The sequence below is a fragment of the Rhinolophus ferrumequinum genome, chromosome 12 (genome assembly GCF_004115265.2).
Source record: "Rhinolophus ferrumequinum isolate MPI-CBG mRhiFer1 chromosome 12, mRhiFer1_v1.p, whole genome shotgun sequence".
Lineage (NCBI taxonomy): Eukaryota > Metazoa > Chordata > Mammalia > Chiroptera > Rhinolophidae > Rhinolophus > Rhinolophus ferrumequinum.
The window spans coordinates 71,505,156-71,518,523 of record NC_046295.1 but is presented as its reverse complement, the minus strand read 5'-3'; the positions used below and the strand labels follow the sequence as shown (position 1 = coordinate 71,518,523).

General features: G+C 34.5%; 1 protein-coding gene across 4 annotated transcripts in view; it reads right to left on the bottom strand.

The window, feature by feature from the left end:
• The window catches only part of CNTRL (centriolin), a 75,680-nt gene that overhangs the window by 46,413 nt on the left and 15,899 nt on the right, over positions 1 to 13,368 (bottom strand). For 3 of the 4 annotated variants that reach the window (XM_033122137.1, XM_033122138.1, XM_033122140.1), the window contains 6 exons: positions 12,261 to 12,454; positions 7,886 to 7,942; positions 5,853 to 5,972; positions 4,760 to 4,988; positions 3,256 to 3,365; positions 1,114 to 1,308 (listed from right to left, as the gene is read on the bottom strand). In XM_033122137.1, coding sequence (XP_032978028.1) covers positions 1,114 to 1,308; positions 3,256 to 3,365; positions 4,760 to 4,988; positions 5,853 to 5,972; positions 7,886 to 7,942; positions 12,261 to 12,454 — 905 coding nt within the window. The remainder of the gene's footprint in view (positions 1 to 1,113; positions 1,309 to 3,255; positions 3,366 to 4,759; positions 4,989 to 5,852; positions 5,973 to 7,885; positions 7,943 to 12,260; positions 12,455 to 13,368) is intronic. The other variant, XM_033122139.1, reaches the window with a different exon arrangement.

Genomic DNA, 13,368 nt, shown 5'->3' with positions numbered 1-13,368 from the left:
ATATATTTTATATATAATACACACACACATATATAATACACATACACATATAAACATATGAGCTCTGACAATTAAGTTTGCGAACTCATCCTAGAAAAAGCGCTACATACCTCATTGCTGAATATCACTATAGTATTTCGAAGTACTCCCCTTAAGAAGCTATGCACCGATGCCAGTGCCTAGTCTACCCTTCAAAGCAATTTTGGAACTCCTTTTCTGGAATGGCCAACAGAGCTGTCATCGTATTACCCTTGATGTCCTGAATGTCACCAAAATGTCTTCCTTTCAATATTTCCTTTATCTTTGGGTAAAGAAAGAAGTCATTGGGGGCCAGATCAGGTGAGTAGGGAGGATGCTCCAATACAGTTATTTGTTTACTGGCTAAAAACTCCTTTGCTTTTGTTCATCTGTGCGCTCCGCTGGGACCATTGTTGCACACACCTTTCTCAGGCCAAGATTTTCAGTTGAGATTTTCCTAACTGTTTCTGCATTGATGTTTACTTGGTCTGTTATGCTTCTCACAGTCAGCCGACAATTTTGACATACAATTCGACGAATTTTTGCAATGTTTTCATCAGTTCTGCTCGCTACTGGCCACCCTGACCTCTCTTCATCAGTGACACGTTCTCTCCCCGCAGAAAAACATTTAATCCATTTGTACACTGCCGTTTTCTTCATGGCATTATCCCCATAAACTTGGACTAACACATCCCTGATTTTACTTCTACTCTTGCCAAATTTAACAAGAAATTTAATGTTTGTTCGTTGCCCTAATTCAAGTTCAGGCATTCTCGTGATGGCACACAAAACACGCAACAATGATGAACTCAGTAAGACACTGCCAACACGTCGACATGAACACAGCTGTGAGACACTGATATACCAAGGTTATGAAACCTTACCGAGCTGTTTGTACCGGCTGCCAATATAAGCACATGGTAGAAAGTTCGCTAACTTAATTGTCTGACCTCGTATGTATTAATCAAATTTGTACATCAAACTAAAAAAGAATTTCAGAAAGACTTCTGCAGCTAAAAATGATGAGACATAATATCTAGATAAAACTATCTTCTAGTCCCCACAAAACAAACCAAAACGTTTTCATTTACTTACATGTTTTGGGTCTTTGGAATCCAGGCTATCTATAGCTATTTGCAGGTCCTTGACCTCCTTCTGCTTTTCAGCAATTTCTTGCCTTTGCTTTTCCATCTGCATTTCTAAATCCATAGCTTCTTGGCGTAATTTATTTAGAAGTTGTATTCTACCACTCAACTGCTTGAAAAGAAGATCTTTCTCTTCTTCTGAAATCTAATCCCCCCACACCCCAACACACAATTAACAGAGGATAGCAACACTGATTTACACATTTAAAGAAAACAACTTTTACAACATAAAGGTATTCTATGCTCTACCATTTTATTAATAAAAGTAAAATGTAGAAGTTACCTAGGCATTTCATTCATAACTTATACTTTTATGCTTAGATGTAGAGAAGTCTTATTTTATAAAAGTTTATGAAAACTAATAATTTAATAGCAGGCAGAAATGAAGTTGTAGTATAAGCAACTTGTAAATTATTGATAACAACAATAGCATTAATGGTAGCTGACTTTGTCTAGTACTTACCCTTGCTATTAGCATGTCAAGCAAATTAATAATGTAATGAAAAATTTAGATTTATATTTACTCATTTAAATTTTTTTTCCAAGCATTTTGTAAGCATCCACTTATTTAAAAATTATGTGCATGATTTACACCTATCAATCTATCTATATTAAAACTTGGCCAGTGCTATTCTAAAGCATTCTTATTTAATTATAAAAATTATTCTTGATAATTTTTATCCATTTCATCTCCCACTTTCAACCCGTCTTTTAAGTCCTATCAATTTCACTGCCAAATTTTACCTAGAATCAGCCTGCTTTCTCTCCATGTCCACCATCACCTCCCTAGGCCAAGACATTATCATCTCTTGCCTGTGCTAACCAATAACCTCCTAACAGATGTACACGTCTCCATTCTTTCCATCTCCCTCATTTCACTCTTCTTGAAGGAGCCAGAGTGACCTTATAAAAACACAAATAGGATCAGCCACTTTACTACTTGAAATGTTTCCCATTACATTCAAAACAAATTTCAACCCCCTTAAAATGGCCTATGAAGCCTGGCATGATCTTTAACCTGTTCTTCCACTACACTCTCCCTCACTCTGCTGAGGGATCTTTCGTTTGAAGGTCTTTGCACACATTCACCTCTGCCTGGAATAAACTCACTGGCTCCTTCTCAACCTTTGGCTCTCAGCCTAAATGTCACCTCCTCAGAGAGGCCTCTGTGGGTCCCCATAATCTAAATTACATCCTTTTTATTGCCTCTCCTAATTTACTACTTTTTTCTCCAACACTTATGTTGTTTAACTACGTATTTCTTTTTTACCTTTTTTGCTTTGTTTTTTGCCTATTTCCTATTTCCATGAGGGTGGGACACATATCTGTTTTGTTCATTGAGTACTGAGGGCCCAGTCAGTGGCTGCCATATAATAAGCTTCCAATAAACTTGAATCAATTCCTAGTTACTAAAAAATCTGGAAGTAACAATATAGTATATCTTTTAAAAGAATCTATCATTTGGACTTCACATTCTTGTTCTACCTACTATGGTATGAATATAATGACCACTATAATTTTGAAACACCATTGCTAAAAGTTGCAAATAACTAAAACCTTTTACATACTTAAAAACTAAAATGTCAAATACTTCCTTTTTTTCATTTTCTCCCTGTGTAATTACATCATGGGTTTGAGCTCCTTACTTCATGACACACTTTTCTGAGAGTATCACTTCCATCTTTTTGTACACCATATTTTATATGATTTACATTTCTGCTGCTTGTGTTTGATAATGTTCATGGTATAGTAGAGATGTCTTCTGGTTCTTAATCTAGGTCCCAGGATCTTAAAGGTGGGGAGTGTTTAATTAAATTAGAAGAGATATATCTGGAAGCAACTTCTCATAAGAGTAGACCAAATACATCTTTCTTATATAAATCACAAGCAATTTATTTCTACACACTTTAGAAAATGCTAATAGGATGTCTTTATGAATGAAAGGAAAATGTAATTGGAAAATAGTAAAACCATATTTGACTCTGAAATCTGTTATTCTGTAACTAATCAGGCAACATTGTTTTACATGGTTATGAAGAGAGAAAGCATTTTTTGCATTCCCTCTTAGCATTGCTGCTTTGCTTTTACATACTTTTTTAAGATGTATAGCTTCTTCCAGTTGTTTAAATTCTTCAGTAGCTCTTAAAATTTGTTGTTCTGCCTTTTCTATTTCATCATGCAGGTCTGATAGTCGAGTTTGTGCTGCAAATTTAAAACCATGTACACAGACACACACAAGAAAAATCTTGAATCCTCAAATTTCTACCAGATTTTTTTCTTTATAATAACCTTCTCCCTCCAATTAATTTCTAGATTATATTAAATTATAGATCACAGGAATAAAAAACTAATTTCTTATGATGGTTTTCCTCTCTATTAATCTCTAGAATAGTTTCATGATATGCTATGGAACTATAATTGATCCTTTTATTTGTACAATCCTCAACATGAAAGGGGCTTTACTTGATAATCCCAACACAAGAACTCTTTTGAGAGAATAAGGATTGTATTGGTAAATATGCACTTACATGTCACTAAGTTAGAATCAGACTCAAACTATTAAAAACACGACAACCTGTGTTAGAGGTACATGCTTTCATGATGGGACTCAGTATCAAGAAACCCACTACTGAACAGTCTTGCTCAGCTAGCTGAAGGTGATCTCAAATTAATCACTTTCTACTTCAAATTTCCAATTTTGCTATCTCCCTCCCTCCTCTAAAATGATTAACCCCTTGAAGTTAGTCTGCACACATATCTGATTTATTTTTGCTTTCTCCCTCCGGCATATAAATAGTAATGCAGACATGGACAACTCAGTCTCTTTTCTCCCCTTTCCAAGTCAACCTCTACTGGCCTTCCAGGTTTTCCATTTAGCTACCAACCAAGGGAAGATAAACTGCTTATCTGATTGGTGAAAGACCCACAATGGGCCATGATTATTAGTGGGAGGCATGACCTCAGGTCTGCTTTCTCTTTCTTCCGTATCATGCAGCTGAGTGGGTAAGTGGATTCTAAGTTTGTTATCAGCAGGGTCTCTAAGAATTCACTTAGAAGTTAAATAACTTAGAAGTTAATCCTCTTGGATTAACTTCCTCCTCTTTGTAACTTGCCAGGAGGTGATAAGATCCCTTGAGCTAGACATTTTTGGGGGTGGAAGAGAAGGTTGAGGAGGTGGAGAGTTGGGACAGGCTGGGAGAATCAAAGGCAAGCCTTACGCTAAAGCCTAAGGAGAGTGCACTGATCCAGTTTATTCAAAGCACTGCGGCAGGTTTTGGCTACAAGTACAGTAATAAAGTGGTACTTTATTTGCTTCAATTATTACTAATTATGAATGTATAGTTCCAATGGTGACAAGGATCTGTTGGTATCCCTGGACATGCTGCCAACAAATTACTGTCAAAAACCCCATTTTCTACCATAACAGGAATCATTAAAAAATAATCTGAGCGATAAATCACTACTTTTGTTTTAGACTTTTCATGTAAACAACTTAATACCTTCAGCATATTTAAGTAAAAGAATTATAAAACAAAATTTGCCTATGTATTCAACATTTTTATATGTTTGAAGGATGTAAAATAACTTTTTTACACCTGCACTTATTTGTTCTTCTTTGTCTTCCAGTTGTACATCCAGTGGCGGATGGGCTCTCAAGTTCACACGTTCATTTCTAAGTTGTTCCCCTTCATCTGGCTCCATCTTCCTGATCTCTATTGGTTGGGCTTTAGCGATAATGTAACTTTCTCCAGTGAACATATTTCTCTTGTATCTGGACTTGCCAATGTAAGGGCTTTCATCTGGGGTTTTATCCATTTCAACATACTAAAAGAAAAATAAATTAATAGATTTATGGTTTAATAAGTAACTTCTAAGCAATCAAATGACATTCATTTTACTAGTGAAGAACACATCACAGAACTGCCTAAATATTAATCCCACATGCTGAGAAGTTGAAAAATATGTATAATTCTTTTATTCTTAATACACCAAAAAGAACTAGAGCAAAAAAATGGTCTCAAAGGATTCTTCCTCCTATCCCTGAAGAGTGAGTTTGGATTGACTGATTAAAGAACTGCCTATAGTTATATGATTTTTAGCACTGCTTAATCGCTCAAATCAGAAATCTACGTATTTTATTTTGATTTCTTGGCTGATATACAAATAAATCTCAGTTTAATAAATTTTAATAATTGCATTTCTAACTAAATAATATATGATATTGGTTGAAATCACTGGGTCTTAGAAGTTAAGTGGTTCTCAGTTGCAGTAACTTATGGCATTTGTATAAATATCGGTTGACCCAGTGATTACTGAAGATACAGTAGAGAGATAATTGTATGAGTGCCGAAGCAGGCAGCACACTTTTCCTGGAAGTTTACATGAAAGGGAGCTGATCAACCACACTCTCCAGTGAGGTAATTGAGAGTTAGAAAGCTGCTTAGGGTTATGGTTATCTATGGGTAAAGATCCTTCTAAACTTTTTACCTCTTTTGGATACTGCTCTAACTTAGGAAGCCAAATAATTCACAGATTCAACCAACATACATTTATTCTGCTGATGCCCTGATAACAAGAAAATGGAGTGGTTACTGATAAAATCCCTTGACTGTTTCCATCACCTGCCCTCCCTTGCCCCACTCTATGCTGGCTTTAACTATGGATTACTAAAAAATTAAAGTAACTTACCTCTGATGGATAATAATTTAGTGGCTCAAATTTAGCATCAATTTTATAAAAGGCCAATTCCTGTTCCAGCTCATACTGTTTCTGACATGCTCGGTTTAGTTCCATGGTCTTCTGTTTTAGCTATTGACCCGGTTTGATATGAGATAACATATAGCATCAGTAAGTTAGTATAAAGATACAGTGGTATGGGGCAAGTTCTAATTATAACTAATAATTAGATTCTTTTAAACTCCATAGCAAATAGCACAACATTCAGAGCATTTTATATAATTCTAAAATATTAAAAGAATGAAATACAAAATTATCATTTCATAAGAGATCACATAAAAGACCTTTGAAGTTTATATGCTATTTCAGGATACAATGAATAAAGATCTTTAAAAATCATTTAAATTTGCTTTATACAAACATGAAAATAATTCTGTAGCAATTATTTTTAAGTAACTAGTCTACTAAGTACCTGCTTGCTGATTTCCCAATAATCAGCACTAATTTATTTAACTTCCTCTGTGGTTTTAATGATAACTTCAAATCATGGATGGAAACGATATTTGACATTAATTACAAAGGAATCAGGAGGAGCAGTGAGAAGGATAAAAATAAGAGTTTGGTTTTAACTGTTGTACTGTTGTTGCTGTTATATTTTGGCTAATCTCAGTTTTAAGTGTTCAGAACACTATTCTTTGTCGTAGAGAATAAGGGATGTGAATAAGATCACTCAGATCCAAATATGGAATATTAAATTTTTAATAAAGTAATTCTATAAATACAACTTTTTTGTTATCCTTAGAAATTTTGAGCTAAAAGAAATCAAATCTAATTCTCTTGAATTTATAAATTAAAAAACTGAGTCCCAGACTGATGAATTGACTTGTCAAATGTTACATATTAGATTAGTGGCATTGGCTAAATATTTTAGCTACCAGTACCAGTCCCCTTTCTTTAAACCAATCCTTTGAGTTCATTTCAAAGGTCCACTAAGTGATTTTCACCTCTTTTTTTTTGCCAGTGTCTGATAGTAGCTACCAGACAAAAAAACATGCAGAAAAAACTTACTAATATAAAAATGCAAGCTACAGAGAGAAATACATAAACAAACAAACATTTTACAAGGCCCAGGAAATCAAAGTCGTGCATGATTTAGCTTGCAGTCACCTCTTGATCATCCATCAAAGGGAAGTAATGCTAACCTGGGTTAACAGGTAACCTTGATTGAGTATTCACTGTGTGATAGACACTATACTAAGCATTTTACCTGTGCTCTCTCACAGAAACTTCGTAACTACCTTCATAACACAAGGTGATTAAAGCTACACAGAAACGTTAAATAACTTGCCCAATTGCACAGCTGGTAATGGAAGAGGTAGAGTTCAGTTCCAAGTCTCCTAATTTCAAATCCAACCCTCTGCCTATTATACTTTACAGTCTTTGATGTCCTGCTGCGGGGTGTCCAGCGTATTACCCCCACTGATGGATGCTCTCTGAGTCTCAAGAAAGCAACTCACAACCAACAGTGTCAACTAATCTTGGGCTTCTCTCCCCAAAGATCATTAGCAGTAGGGCCAAACAAAGGAAAACGTGACTGGAACGATGGAGAAAGCATAGACTAGTCTCTGAAGGCAAATAATAACAAATACTCTGTGCCTCTTAAAGTACCTTTGTGTCTCCTATAGCACTAGGCTTAGCATATCATAAGCATTCAATAAATGTCCATTGCAGAAATGCATAAATGAGAGCAAGTTAAGAGTCAAAAGACTTGGGAAGTAGGTTAGTTCTAGTATTAGCTGTGGATAATCAAAAGTTGACTGCAGTTAACATATTTACCAACAGGAAAAATCATACAAATTCTTTCCCCCAACATTCAAATTCACTCTCTTATGTACACATCCATTAAAAAAAATTATACATACACAAGCACGTTTCTTGAGAAGGCAAGCCAGTTTTAAAACTTAAAATGTACATAAGTATATTAATACAAGTTATCATGCAAACCATGAAAAACATAGTGTGCAATGCAGTCCTGAAGGAACTACCTTTAAGGAAGAATAAAGAATCGGCAGAAAAGGGTCTGCAAGAAACCAAGACAAGGGCTGAAAGGAGAAAGAAGCAAACAGAGACCATCACCTAGAGAAATCTAGAGAGTTAGGCTTTAATAAGTTGTTCTTTACTGACAACTTACCTTAAAAAGATATTGTTATTATTACTTGCATTGTTCTTATATGGACACATTTTACCATCATTCTATGAGTTACAGATTTACCACCTTCTATTACTTAGCTTGATTCATTTCAAATTATTTTCACATTCATTGCTTCATTCAGTCCTCACAATTCTGTGAGACTGGCAGAACAGGTAAGTCATACTCATTTTAAAAATAAGGAAACTGAAGAACAGGAATTAAATAATATTCAAAAAGATAAAGAGCAATATTAATATTAAAGTTAATCAAAGTTAGTATTGGTTGGTGGCAGGAGACGGGGATTACTATAGTTTAAATAGCCACCAGAAGCTTTACTTCAATGTTACTACATTTCTTTTATAGTTTGACCTATTACATGAGGAATTACTTTATGAAACTGGAAAACATATAACTGTAGATGATATTATCACCAAATATTTTGCATAAAAGAATGGAAAATGTTTTTCAAATGCAGGCTCTTAGAATAAGACTCAGAATTCTTTTAAAGAAACAGAATAGTCCTATGGAATAGTAAAGAACAGGCAAAACAATAAAAATTTAAAGAAGAAATTTAAAGAATACTAAAGAGCTAATGAATATATATGTAATACTCAACTCTCCAACCACTAAAGAAATGTGAAGTTAAAGCAATGAGATTCCGTTTTTTTTCCTATTTACAAGTTCAAAATAATAATATCAAGTGGGGCATGGGCTCTTCCACTCACTGCTGTAGAAGTGTAAAACAGTTATAAGCTTTATGAAAGGTGCATTAATAGTTAACAAATTTAAAATGCAAATTACATAGTAATTCTACTTATAATTTATATTAAGGAATTACTAGTATGAATGTATAAGGGTATGTGGGTGTGTGGGTGTGTGGGTGTGTGTGTGTGTGTGTACAATATATATACCGGAAGTACCCAAAACATGTATACACATTTTAAGAAAGGAAAAAACTATTAAAATTGTAATACTCAATATGTACCAATTACAAAAGATGAACACAAGTCATGTTTGACTTCTGCAATTACAAGAGGTGCTCAAAGTGGTTACCATCAGCGTCCTGACACTTCTGATTATGGCGAACTACTGCTTGAGCAATGCTGACCAGTGTCCACTTATATACATTTTTTTTGGCACCCATGGTAGTATATATACATATATATATATATAAAGATTTTCTCTGTAGTATTGTTTCTAATAACAAAAAAGTGGAAGCAACCTAAATATTCATCAATAAGAATAGGCTACATAAATTATGGAGGATCCATATAATGAACACAATATAGACTTTGAAAAGAATGAAAAACATTTACGAGTGTGTGTATATGTGTGTGTGCATGCACACATGTGTGTGTATTCTTCTTCAACTTGGAGAGCTAACTATCCATGATATATTGTTTTGTAAAAAGTAAGATGCCGGGGGAGAGTGAGACCTTCATTTTCTACTATATACATTTGTATTGTCTGAATTTGTTATAACAAACATTAACTTTGTATGTAAATGTGTTTTTAAATGGTTAATGATAAAAATAGCATGACACAAAGATGAGCACAGTCTATCGTCTAACCAGAAAGTTACAAAAAACAAAACAAAACAGCAAAAACTGTTGACAATTTACAAAACATTTATTCACAGCACAAACATATCGACAACATCATAAACAAACAAAAGAGAAAACTAGGCAATATAGTAACCCATTATTTGGGGATAGCTCAAAGTCATAAACAACAACATTTTGCCAAGGTTTTCAATAGGCTCACTAACATGCACCATGGAGTCAACATATAGAAATTGTAATTCCTTTTATCTTAATAAAAAATGGATTCTATATTATAAAAAAAGATCAGTAATTTAAAAAATTTTAAATGTTCACAAATGTCAAGTGACACCATAGTAAGTACAGTTTGTTTGTTTTTTATATTTTAAATACAAATGTTAAGTGATGGCACAAAGAGTTCACTGCTAAAATAAAATTGATTATCATGCAGGTCTCCAATGATTTAATTGCTCATCAATCCATTTTACTTTATTATGGAATGGAGAGCAACAGAAGTACGTATAATATAAAACCATTGATAATCACTGATTTATTAACATCACATATAATATGCCTTCAGAACACAGCTGACGTATTTGAAAATTACCTTCAAATAAGAGGCATGTGAAAGAACCTACAAATGCCCTGTATATGTCACTAACAGAGCTGGGGAAGATGCCCTTTCATCACATCTCTTAGCTTTTCTCTCTGGCAAAGAAGAACTCAAGAAGGAGGTAGATAAGTATCTGGATTTCAATAACAATTTCCCTTTCTACAAAAAGAAGGGAACACTTTTTTCTTGCTAAAAAATTTAAGTGCTTAAGCAGAATTCTTGTCAACAAATCAAGTAATTAAGCCAAGATGCCAATCTTGAAAGGGGGATGTGAAAAAGAAACTGTATATCTAAGATTCTATAGTTATATGAGAAGTATAATTCTCTAAGTTATGCATAGGTCAGAAAAAGAATTGTCAAGAGAGAAAAAAAAAGTACTAATAGCTATTTTTTCCTTACGAAGAGCAGCCTAATAATTTTACAGAATCAGAATCTCTGGGAAAGACCATTTAAGATCATTTAGTCCACCTCCCTGCCTCATGTTTTTCTTTTCCCCAAACCCTGAGCATATGCCCGTTTCAGTGACAACAACACATTCCAGAGTTATGGCACTTTAGTTCAGGACAGCTATTAGAAATTTCTTCTTACTAAATGAAAAACTGTTTTCCTATAATTCTATTTGCCATTTCTTCATTTTACCATATGGAACCTTAGTCAATAACTCTAAGTCCCTCGTTCATGAAACAGTCCTTTCTATCTGAAAGCAATCACCATAGCTCACTGGGTCTCTTCTTCTCTAGCCTGGACACATTTGTTGCATTGTCCATTCCTCATACGACATGGTTGCACGACCTTTGAAGCCCCTGGGTCAGGGACCTTTTGGTTGTACACTGTCTAGTCGTCTAAATCTTTATCTTTTAAAATATCTTTTCTTTTTATTTCAACCATAAAGCCAAATTACATAAAATTTAAACATTATACACATGCGTAAGTAGCAATTAGAAAGTCTATAATTCCACTCCTCATAAGTAACTACTGTGAAGAGTCTGGTACATATTCTACCATTTTCCCTACAAGTATGATACTATTATATGCTATTTTTTAAAAAATATTTTTCCCAGGTTGTTACAGTATTTTTTTTATTTTTTAAAAAATTTTACTGGGGAACATCCATGGTCATTGGTTACACATTGCTTTCACGCCACAATGGCATAGTTGACTCTCTTAAGGAGGGCGCAGCTTCCAGTGACCCACGTGGGGATTGAACCAGCAACCTTGGTGTTACCAGCACCACGCTCTAACCCACTGAGCTAACTAGTCACCCCTATTATATGCTATTGTTATATATAGGATCATACTTGATATATTGTTGCACAGCTTGCTTTTTTTCACATAGCAATATGTGTTAGACATCTTTCCGTATCAGGACATACAGCTCTACCTCATTTTAATAGTAACACGATTAATTTACCACATGGATAGCCACTGAGGGAATTTTAATTATTCTGAATATTTTGCTAATGTAAACACTACTGTAGTGAATGTCCTTGTATATGTACATGGGTATATGTGTATTTATATATATGTATGTATGTATTATACATATATAATATCTTTACACATTCTTGCTACCATTTCTACAGAACATGCTATTGGAAATACATATTATGCTACACTTATATAGTAAAAATAAATAATATAAATACAATAACAAACATACTATATATAATATTTCCAATATAAAGGACATAGATATATCCATTTAAAGTAGGATAATTTTGTCAAATTGCCTTCTAAAAGTTTTTGCCAATGTACAGCCTCACCAATGTTGTCATTACAAACAATACGCACATTGACAGACAGTCTGACCAGCTGCTCACAGTGTGGGGCTTCACCTCTCTCCTTTGTTCTGGGTACCATACTTCACATAACGCAGCCCAAGACAGCATTTGTCTCTTGGGCAGCCATGTCATACAGTGCCCGTCAACTACAACTCGTAAAATCTTTTGCACATTCTTCTGTTGAACACATCTTCCCCATTCTACAGTCTACAAGTTGTGTTTTTAGACTCAAGGGCAAAGAATTCTCTATTCAAGAGAATAAAGTCAAAGCAACGTAAAATAATATGAACTTACCAATTCATTTTTCGTGTTTAGGTTACTCTCTAGCTCATCATAGCTCTGTTTTTGTAACATGGTCTCCTCTTTTAATGATTTGTTCAATTTATCTTGATTTTTAATTTCCTCGAGGAGCTTTGATTGTTTGCTCTTAAGCTCTTCAGTTTCCATTATCTTCTTTTCCAGATCTCTTTCCAGTCTTTCTACTTCTTCTGCCAATACAAATTTAATAATTTATTGATCATTATAGTTCCTATTTGGAGAAAGGTAAGACTATTTCTTAACTAATAGCAAAAGACCTCTTAGGATAGTATCAATACAATTCTACTTTCAAAATTATTCACTATGGTTTTGGGAAAAAGACTATCTTGAACTAGAAAGGGATTTATAGTAAGAGGTAAGAAGTCACTATCATTCGTATAACAATTTTAAAAGACAACACTTTTCTTCCAAGTATTTAATTCAATTAGTGTATTGATAAACACAGGTATCCTAGAAAAAACATGCAACATTTTATTTGATATTAGTAATTACACTTTAAAGGATGCTGCAAGCATGTTTGCAAAATATTATGCTATCTTAAAATCCTTCAAGGCTTCCCATGATGCTTAGGATAGGATCCAAAACGCCTGCACGAATAATGGACAAGGCTCTTCATGACTGGGTCCTGAACTCCCTGCTCTCCAGCCTCATTTTCAAGCATACCCCACTGCAGTCCATTTGCAATGATTCAATTCTTCAGATTTGTGATGCCTCTTCTCACCCTGCAGGCTTTTACTCACACCTTCTGCCTGGAACTGTCTTCTTCTATCTCCTATGGGTCTATTTTATATCCTCCAGGTCTTAGTTTCAAAAACACTTTGAGAAGTCTGCCCTGACTCTCCCCTCTCCCCAAGTTAGATGCTTCTCAGGGGTGCTCTTCCACCACCCGGCACCTCTTCTGTGGCCCTCATCTACAGGGCATTGTAAAATGTGATCAAATATCTTGGCTGCCTGCCTTCTCCACTAAATCTTTGTGAAAGCAGAAACCATCTATCTGGCTGACTAATGGGTCGCAGAACTCAACACATTAAAGGCTCCTAATGAATATTCAAAGTCATAAATGCATCACAAGTAGTTTAAACAT